Source organism: Gymnogyps californianus, chromosome 3 (assembly GCF_018139145.2).
Source record: "Gymnogyps californianus isolate 813 chromosome 3, ASM1813914v2, whole genome shotgun sequence".
NCBI classification, from domain to species: domain Eukaryota; kingdom Metazoa; phylum Chordata; class Aves; order Accipitriformes; family Cathartidae; genus Gymnogyps; species Gymnogyps californianus.
The window spans coordinates 127,845,869-127,855,323 of NC_059473.1; the positions used below are offsets into that span (position 1 = coordinate 127,845,869).

At 68.4% G+C, this 9,455-nt stretch overlaps 1 protein-coding gene and 3 non-coding genes across 4 annotated transcripts in view; 1 reads left to right on the forward strand and 3 right to left on the reverse strand.

Moving 5' to 3' along the window:
- The window catches only part of GTF3C2 (general transcription factor IIIC subunit 2), a 20,344-nt gene extending 15,522 nt beyond the window's left edge, over positions 1-4,822 (reverse strand). Inside the window, exons 1-8 of the mRNA XM_050894025.1 lie at positions 4,690-4,822; positions 3,728-4,109; positions 2,482-2,788; positions 1,821-1,915; positions 1,413-1,490; positions 892-990; positions 367-594; positions 4-40 (exon numbers count right to left, since the gene is read on the reverse strand). Coding sequence (XP_050749982.1) covers positions 4-40; positions 367-594; positions 892-990; positions 1,413-1,490; positions 1,821-1,915; positions 2,482-2,788; positions 3,728-4,109; positions 4,690-4,822 — 1,359 coding nt within the window. The remainder of the gene's footprint in view (positions 1-3; positions 41-366; positions 595-891; positions 991-1,412; positions 1,491-1,820; positions 1,916-2,481; positions 2,789-3,727; positions 4,110-4,689) is intronic.
- Positions 4,823-5,449: 627 nt separating this feature from the next.
- Positions 5,450-5,613, reverse strand: LOC127015359 (U1 spliceosomal RNA). The gene has a single exon (XR_007766337.1). It is a non-coding gene; the product is annotated as a U1 spliceosomal RNA (small nuclear RNA).
- A 2,415-nt stretch (positions 5,614-8,028) lies between these two features.
- LOC127015367 (U1 spliceosomal RNA) lies at positions 8,029-8,192 on the forward strand. The gene has a single exon (XR_007766345.1). It is a non-coding gene; the product is annotated as a U1 spliceosomal RNA (small nuclear RNA).
- A 732-nt stretch (positions 8,193-8,924) lies between these two features.
- On the reverse strand, positions 8,925-9,088 carry LOC127015368 (U1 spliceosomal RNA). The gene has a single exon (XR_007766346.1). It is a non-coding gene; the product is annotated as a U1 spliceosomal RNA (small nuclear RNA).
- Between the last annotated feature and the right edge of the window lie 367 nt (positions 9,089-9,455).

Here is a 9,455-nt window from a genome sequence, read left to right on the forward strand (position 1 = left end):
AGCAGCAACGGCATAGGCCAGCCCGGCTTTGTCGGCAGAGCTGCAGGCATGGGTTGAGCCATGAAGAATGCAGGAGCTGGTGCCCAGCAGCTCCAGTGCACACCAGCAGCTCCAGTGCACACCAGCAGCTCCAGTGCACACCAGCAGCTCCAGTGCACACCAGCAGCTCCAGTGCACACCAGCAGCAAAGCTGGCTACCAGCACAGCCCTCGTGGGGTTCAGGCCATGGCTGGCGGCTCTGGGAGAGGATGAACCCCACTACCCACTCAGCCATGGAGGGACAAGAGGTACGGTCCCTGCCCCATCCCTGGGAGCCGGGCAGCCCCTGGCCCCTTCCCCAGGGGGGCCGTTCCCCAGGCCACTCACCCCTGCTCCTGCTGCAGCGTGCCCAGGCCCCAGAGCTGCAGGAGCGCGGGGCCCCCATGGAGCCCAGCCACGCTGTGCGTCTCCTCCATGCTCCCGTGGCAGTAGACGGCCACGTACTGAGAGGCTGCCGAGCCCTCCGGGGACGGGCACCACTCCATGGCCCACACAGGGCCGCCCACGAAGAAGGACACATCCAGGCGCTCCTCGTGCGGCTGCAGGGAGTTGAACCTGCCAGCAGGGAGGCGGGTAAGGGCACGGAGCAAGAGCAGCGCTGTCGTGGGGTGGGAGCGCGTGGGCCAGGCAGTGCAGCACCCGGCTGTCGCAGAGCCCTGGCACGGGGTCGGGCAGCAGTGGGACCCCAGGGCACACTGCATGGGCTGGCTGCTGAGCCCACCGCCGCTCCTGCTGCCCTGGGGTGTCCGTCCAGCCCTCGGACCTGCTGGGATCGCAGCCCTGGGGGTTACTGCCTGTCCCAGGCACAACACCCACCACCCCGGCAGTGCCTCGGGGCAGCCCGTCACAGACCTGTTTACCCTGTACAAGACACCGTCGTCTTCGATGCCCTCCCGCTGGATGGAGAAGAGGGGAGACTTCTCCTCTGCTGGCAGGTACGGGGCAGCTTCGCTGGGGAGGCAAAAGAAGGTGAGAGGACGTCTCCACACTCCCACCCCTCACCCAGTCACCCCCCAGCACAGCACCATGCCCCAGCACCCATCCCAGCCTCTGCACAGCCCAGCGTGCCCTGCTGCCGGCCACCCTGAGGGCTACTAAGACTCCATAGCCAAATCCATGAGACCCCCAAAGCCTGCGACAAGAAAGCTCCATCCTTTCTGCTGGGGCCTGATCCCACCAGAGGGGTGCGGGAGTAGGGCACCCACCGCGTCCTCGTTCTCCCCCATCCCCGATGGCTGGGGCCACCCACTCTCCCTGCCCCAGCTCACCCTGAACATTGCCAGGACCCGCGCCATCACGCAGCCCGAGCGCAAGCAGCGCCCAGGCCGCGTGTCCCTCCCAGCCCCTCCCTTCCTACGCTGCTCCGACGGTACCTTTCAGAGAGACACGTCCACTTGTGCGCCAAAGGGATCCAGTCGGGAAACTCCCACTGCGAGTACTTCTGATCCCGCCTGCAGTGGATGCGCCAGACGTCAGCAACAGCCTCGCTTCCCGGCCCAGGCCCTGCCTGCAGCACAGGCAGCCCCCTGCCCCGCACCCTGCCTGCGGCATAGGCAGCTCCATGCCGAGGGCTCTCAGCCCCTGCCCTTCCCCACACCCCCCGCTTGGCCCAGCCCTGCTCCGCCGCCCCATCCCCAGCGGAATACCGACGTTCCCGATGGCACGCGCTCCTTTGCCCTCATGGCTGTGATAGCGATGGTACCCAGGGCACCAACAGCCACTGCTCCCTGTAGCCCACCCCGAACCCCCCAGCACCCCCGAGCCCCCAAGCCCGGACTCACAGGCTGCAGGTGAGGCTGGAGCACTTCTCCACTGGGGCCATGATGGAGTTGTGGAAGCCGTTGGGAGCGAGGCCTCGGCACTGGGGCTTGGACCTCTGGGCACAAGAGCAGACTCAGAGCAGGACCCGGCCAAAGGGCCTGGCCCGGGCTGCCTCTGCCTGCCCAGATGTTCCCACGAGCCCCTGGGGGGACCTGCCTGTCCTGAACGGCACCGATGCAGCCCACAAGCTCAGAGCTGTTCCCCAGCCACAGCAGCAGCAGTCATCGAGACCGTGTCACACTGGGCTAAAGATACAAAGTCCCATTCTGGGGACTTCTACGAACTACACGACAGCCTCCAGGACCCTGCCTTTACCTCCCATCAGCTTCAGCAGGAGCCGAGGACCCCTGCACCGTCTCCCAGGAGTATCTATCACCCTGTCCCCATCCACCCTCACTCAGAGCTGCCTCTGCCCACAGTTAAGGCCAAAGAGCTCATGCCCGGATTCACGGCTGATGGGCACTGTGCCATCCCTGACTGAGTCCTGTTTTAGGGCTGCCCTGCCCCAAACAGCTGGGGATGGGGACACTGCATGAGAGCTCGCACACTTTGTGTTGTTCACGCCGGGCCAAAGGTAAGAAGCGGCCAAGGCAGAGATCTTGCCCTTGACCCTGCCCTTACCCCTGCAGACGACGTCTTCCCACCGTGTCCTCGCAGTGCCTCCAGCTCTGGCTCTGACACCTCACTGAGCGGTGCATCGCTCCCCTCCTCCTCCTCCGCCTGCAGCAACACCTCCTTTGAGGGCACAAAGTCAGCGTCTCGCGCAGGATCATCACTGTCTGTTTCCTCCTCCTTCCTCCTCCGGCTCCGACGCTTCTTCTGGATACGCTCAAGCTCTGGCTCCGGCTCCTGGGCACCCTCGGTGGGAGCTGGAGGCTGGTACACAGATGTCAGCTCCTCTGCCAGCTCCTGCAGGTACAGCAAAGCCCTGGGACACCAAAGACATTGCCTGGAGGTGAGCAGAGGGACCACACAGGGACCAGCCAGCCCTCCCTCCAGGACCAGGCAGACGCACTCCTCCAGCTCATGGTCTGGGCGAGCAATTTGCTCCAGCCCTGCCCAGCTGGGCTGCGGCAGAGCCTGTCTGGATGCACTGCCAGCCTCCAGGCCGTCCACTTGGGCAGCCAGCATCCCCTGCCCCTCCCTGGGGAATGCCAGCCTCCCCACGTCTCCGGCAGCAGGCGGGGGAACGCATCCAGCAGGCAGAGCGGCACGTGGCTCTTTGCCAGCCAGAAAGCGGGAAAGCCAGAGATCTTCCCGTGAGCACCCTCAGCAAAGGGACTTCCCACACCAGGCACCCCGCTGCAGGTGCTGCACCCTCCCTCTGCGCAGCGGAGTGAGGGGACTGGGGCACCGCAACCCCGCCAGATCCGCCCCTGCAAACCCAGGGCTCGTGCAGGCACTCAGAGAGCACAGGCACTGCCTGAGCTGCCTTCAGAGGCCCCAGAGCACACGGGCTCCCCCCAGGACTCCCCTTTAAGCAGCGCGTGGCTCGCACAGCTTGTTCTTCTCCCTCCCAGGCAAGCTTCCTCCTGGTTTTGTCAGGAACCAAGGAAACCTCTTCCCCACCACAGACAGCCCACTGCTGTCAAAGACCCGCTGCACACGAGCTCATCTACAGCCCCTGCTGCTCCCCACGCCCCCGTGCTCCTGGATCCAAACACATTCTCCTAAAGCGGGAAGAGATCGTTCCACGGGGAACCAGTCTGTCCCACCGACGTGGGACAAAGTCCTTCAGGAAAGACACTGAGAACCCCCAGGCGAGGCAGAGGTCTCCAGGAACCACTCTGAGAGTGGCATCTGCATATCCTTCCAATCTCCCCAAGGCACCCGCCCCTGGGCCCCCGCATCCTCTGCCCCTGCTTACACTTTGGCTGCCCGCCTCTTGGGGCGCCCGCCGGGGGGGGTCTCCAGGCCTTCCGCCGCCTGGCTGCTCCCCAGCATCTTCTGCACACAGATGGGCTCCGGGGTCGGGCACTCCAGGTCCTGAGACAGTTTCAGCAGCAGCATCTCTGTCTTGGACTTCCGCCCACGCTTCCCGGGTGCCTTCGGGGGTGGCAGGGACCCGTTCTCTGAGGTCCTCGAGGGCTCTCCGTGCCCCTCGGTCTCCGCAGGGGCTGGGCCATTGGGGTCACTGGGACTACTTTTTGGTTTTTGGTTTCGGATAGTTTTTTTCTGGGACTTGGCAGCTTCTACTCCCTCCTCAGAGTGGCCCAAACCATCCAGATCTCCAAGCGGTGACAGTTCTCCTGCCCAAAAATAACAGCCAGAGTTAGCACAAAACCACAGCAGGGCTCTCCTACCACCCCTCGGCGCAGCGACCCGCCGGGCTCCCACCGCCCAGCCGGGCACCGGCCCCAGCCCGTGCAACCGGAGCAGCACCAGGTCAGAGTGGGGCTCGGGCACCAGCAAAGCGGCGGCTCCCTGCCTGATGGCATGGAGCCAGGGCCAGGCCCTCCGGCCAGGAGGGACGTACGGACACAGTGTCGGACGTACGGACACAGGGTCGGACACCCGTGCCCAGGCGGTGACTCAAACACGCTGACGGGAGCGGCGAGCCTGGCTCAGGTCCAGGCCAGGGCAAAGCCGGCGGCTCGGAGCAGCGACAGGAGTGCACGCAGCATCTCCAGCCCCGCACGGGCACACGCCGGCCCCGGCCCCGGTCCCGGCGCCTCTCTCCGCCTGCCCCGTGCAGCCCGGAGCTCCGTGCCCCGCAGCGCCGGGGCTGCGTGCTCGCCCGCCCCTGGGAGCGACCCCCGCCCAGCGCCGCCCCGGTCCCTCCCGTACCGGCGGGCGCTGCCCCGGGCACCGCCCGCCCCCGGTACGTACGGAGCGCTCGGGGCTCGCCCGCCCGCGCCCGGCTGCGGCTCCGGCTGCGCCCGGCGGGTACCGATCCCCGTCCCGAACGGCCCCGGCGGCTCCGCTCCCGGCAGCGCGGCCCGCGGGCGGCGCTGGACGCCATCCGGGCGGGTCCCGACGGGCTCCCGGAGCCGCCGCCGCCCCGTTGCGGGCCGCGCCGCCAGCACGGAACCGGATCCGGAAGCGGTGGCGCGGGGGGATGGCGTCACGCCGGCAACGTCATTAGCGAAACGCCTCACGCCCTCCCTCACCACGTGACAGGGCCGCGTGGCTGTGATGTGGGCGCGCGCAGCTCCACGTCCCGCCGGGACCCACGGAGCCGGACCTGCGGGGCCGCACGAAGACACGAGCGCCCGTCTCCCTGCGCAACCGCACACGTCCGCGCGTGAACAAGAGGTGTCGGGACAGGACAGTGCGGGGTCAGCGGGCGGTAGGCTCCGCGGGACCCCCAAAACGAGGGGACACCCGGCGTGGGGTAGAACGGGACGGGACCGGGACGTGTGAGATGATAAAGCATAATCACGGAGCAGTGACGCCGTTACAGGTGTCCTGACGGCAGCACACGCAGCCCCTCGGCAGCGCACCGCGGGTGACCGCGGCCGCGGGAAGAGCAGTGGGGATCCCAGCGCCCGGCCAGTCCAACACCAGCACAGACGCGGGCACCGGCATGCACAGTACTGCTGTCACTGCCTCACGCTTTAGTTCTCTCTGTCCTTGTTACCACTCAAGCCAGGGGAGAGCGCGAACGCAGTCCCCCACTACCACAAATTATGCAGTCGAGTTTCCCGCATTTGGGGAAATCGCAGGGGTCAGCACACCCGGAGTGCAGGGGATGAGCCTCGCCCTGGGAAAACCACCTGCCTGATCATGGTGTCTCCCCTGCCAGGTAAGTATGACACACCCTCCCGCACCCCACCGCCCACCCCCGGCCACCCACACACACCACACGGACACCCCCGAAACGCCGCTCCCGCGACACACGCACGACCACCACGCTTCCTAACCCCGACGCCCGCCGCCGCGCAGCGCCCACGCAGCCCCCACGCGCGCCCGCGGCCGGCGTCGTGGCGGAAGGGGAGCTCCCATCACCCCGCGCGGTGCTCGATCTGCATGGCCACGCCCCGCCCGCAGGGGCCCGCCCCTGGATGCCCCGCCCCGTGCGGCGCCGGCAGCAGCCGCCGTGCGCTGCCGGGCGTCTCTCGGGCACCGCGGCCCGACGGGTCCCCTGCCCGCCCGCACCGGCACCGGCACCGGCACCGGCACCGGGACCAGGACCGGGTCCGCCCGGTGCCGCGCGGGGCTTCGTCTGTCAGAGCCGAGCGGGACCGGGCTGGAGCCGCAGCGGCGGCAGAGCACGGCCGCCGCGGGGCCAGCGGCGGGAGGGCACCCGTGGGGCAGCGCCGGGGCTGGGGCAGCCCGTGCGGCCGCCCGGGGCAGAGTCCTCCGGCGGGGAGTCCGGGGGGGCCCGGGGGTGGGGGTCCGGGTCTGTCTCGGGGACATGAGCTCAGCTCCACTGCTGCTTGAACCTGCCAAGGGAAAGCAGGAGCCACGGCCCTCAGCCGGGGCAGAGACCCCAGATGCTGGGCTGGGCTCCGGTAGCTGGGCAGGACCCTGCTGGGTGGTACTGGTTTGTGCTGGGCTCCAGTACAGGTCAACACGGTGGCACCTGCAAGGTCTATGGACAAGAGTGTTTGCAGCCCAGTAACCCCCAGTGCCAGGACCGTGGGGATCTGGGCGCTGGCAGCAGCACAGCGAGAGCAGACACCCGCGGAGGAGCCAGCCCACGAGCACAGGGTGCCGTGAAAGCGCCCGTGCACCCTCCATGGGGAAGGTGAGGGGCCGGCACTCGCGGCACCCCAGACCCACCAGCTCCAGCGATCCGCGCCTGTAACCCCCCGGGCCCTCGCACTCCCTCGGCAAACACAAACCCACCCCCTGCTCCCTCTCCCGGTGCCTGGGCATTGCTGTTGGGCTTGCCAACCTCGCCCCGCCACGGGGAGGGACTGGGACTCTTGGGGTTTTATCCCCGGTGCCTTTGGAGCCAAAACCGTCCCTGCTCGCGTTTCACACCCCCACCGGCCGATTAAACGTGACCGAATAAACGAAGTGGTGAATGCCCCACGCACGCTGCCTCCCCCGCCTGCGTGAGCCATCCTCCCTGTGCAGAGCACCGGCCGCAGCAGGAGCTGCTGCCGAGGCCCCTGCCGTAGGAGGGAGGTGGGTGCCATGGGTGACGCCGTTCCAGTCTCCCGGCCGCGGTGACACAAGCCCCGGTACCTGCAAACCGGCGCGGCTCTCGGGGATGTGTGGGCTGCTCGTGGGATGGGGGTGTGCGGGACAGCAGCACGTGCTGTACGTGTGCAGAGCAAGGTCAGAGAATAGAGACGGCCGTCCATACAATTCGAGGTAAACTTCAGATGCTGCGTGAAATCTTGGGAGAAAAAGCTTTTGACGGGTGGGGACGGCTCCCCGGCGTGGGAGGACGGATAAGAAAACTGCTGGGGACAGCACTGAGGTCTGGCTGGGTTTATGAACGTTGGCGGTTGCATACGTGAGGGTCCAGCTGACGTTACATGGAAGCAAAGTGGCACGTGAGAGGCTGGAACGAGGCCTGGATGGCGCAAGCGGAGGGCAGAGGAACGATGCCGAGTGCATCGGGAGACGGGGAAGAAGAGGAGGAGAAGAGGAGGAGGTGGAAGGGCTTGGACCGATGACTGCAAATGATGACAAAGTCTAGCAGCGAGAGTGGGTGACGGGACAGCAGGGACCCAGCGGCGACGGATCCCGAGCTCCCCGGCCGTGGGTGGCCCTTCTGCCGTGACTCCCAGCTTTCAGAGAAAGCGGGTGCGAGTCCGCCCGCCCCGGCGGGGTACGGCGGCGGTAACCCGGTGAACGCTCCGCAGGCCTCTTCAGGCCCCCGCGGTGGAGAAATAGGTGCCAGCGCGACCCGAGAGCCGCAGCGTGCCGGCGAGAGCTCCCGGGGGAAGGGGCGACTCTCCGGCAAGCAGAGCCGCGGGCTGCAGCCTCCCCGTCCGCCCCCGCGCAGCCGCCGGCGCCCGGCCACAGGGGCCTTGCGGGAGGGGGCGTGGCCATGCAGATCGAGCACCGCGCGGGGTGATGGGAGCTCCCCTTCCGCCACGACGCCGGCCGCGGGCGCGCGTGGGGGCTGCGTGGGCGCTGCGCGGCGGCGGGCGTCGGGGTTAGGAAGCGTGGTGGTCGTGCGTGTGTCGCGGGAGCGGCGTTTCGGGGGTGTCCGTGTGGTGTGTGTGGGTGGCCGGGGGTGGGCAGTGGGGTGCGGGAGGGCGTGTCATACTTACCTGGCAGGGGAGACACCATGATCAGGCAGGTGGTTTTCCCAGGGCGAGGCTCATCCCCTGCACTCCGGGTGTGCTGACCCCTGCGATTTCCCCAAATGCGGGAAACTCGACTGCATAATTTGTGGTAGTGGGGGACTGCGTTCGCGCTCTCCCCTGGCTCGGGCGGTGCAAGAACAGAGTGGATATTTTTGCTGGAGCAGGATGTTGCTGCTGTCTGTGGTACGGGTACCGGCGCCGTGGTCCCGCCGCAGCACTGGGCTGAGGTCGGGGCCGGCCGCGCTCCGGGCTCTGTCTGCCCCGGGCCTCTCCCGGCCGCGCTCCGCCGTTCCCGTTTCCCCCGCGGCCGCGCTCCGCCGTTCCCGTTCCCCCGCGGCCCCGGGGGGATCGAGCTCGCGGGGGGCGGGGGTGAAACGGCGGGGCTGGTCTCGGTGCGGGTACCGGCGGGGCCGATGGGGATCCGGTGCGGGGAAAGGCCCCACCGTGGGACCTGGGGGCGGGCAGGGCCGGTGCCGGCCGCCACGGTGGAGCCATGGCGGGAGGAACCAGACAAAGATGTTCCCAGGCGGGGAACTTCGCTGTTCTGCCATCGCTGCTCAGTTCCGACCCTCGTATTGAGAAACACGGAACCCCCGGCTCCTGCGGGCACCGCTGCGCCCCGGCCCGGCCTCCGCTGCCCGCCCCGTGCCGGCTCCGGCTCCTGCTCCGCCCGCCGGCGGGATGGCGGGGGATCGCGGCCGTGGCGTGACGGGTCCGTCCGTTCCTCCCGCCTCCTCACGCCACCGCAGCGACCCCGCGCCCACTACAGCCGCGGAGACCCGCGACGCTAGGAGCACGAGTGACCGCGGCCACCAACCGTGGTCCGATCTCTGTCCTTGTGACCGCCCGAGCCAGGGGAGAGCGCGAACGCAGTCCCCCACTACCACAAATTATGCAGTCGAGTTTCCCGCATTTGGGGAAATCGCAGGGGTCAGCACACCCGGAGTGCAGGGGATGAGCCTCGCCCTGGGAAAACCACCTGCCTGATCATGGTGTCTCCCCTGCCAGGTAAGTATGACACGCCCTCCCGCACCCCACTGCCCACCCCCGGCCACCCACACACACCACACGGACACCCCCGAAACGCCGCTCCCGCGACACACGCACGACCACCACGCTTCCTAACCCCGACGCCCGCCGCCGCGCAGCGCCCACGCAGCCCCCACGCGCGCCCGCGGCCGGCGTCGTGGCGGAAGGGGAGCTCCCATCACCCCGCGCGGTGCTCGATCTGCATGGCCACGCCCCCTCCCCACGAGGCCCCGCCCCTGCCGGCTCGGAGCGGCTCTGTGGCCGCGGCGCGATCTGCATGGCTCCGCCCCTGCCGGCCCCCGCTGCGTTGTGCGGGCCATGCTGGGGCGAGCCCGGGACCCAGTCCCGCAGTCC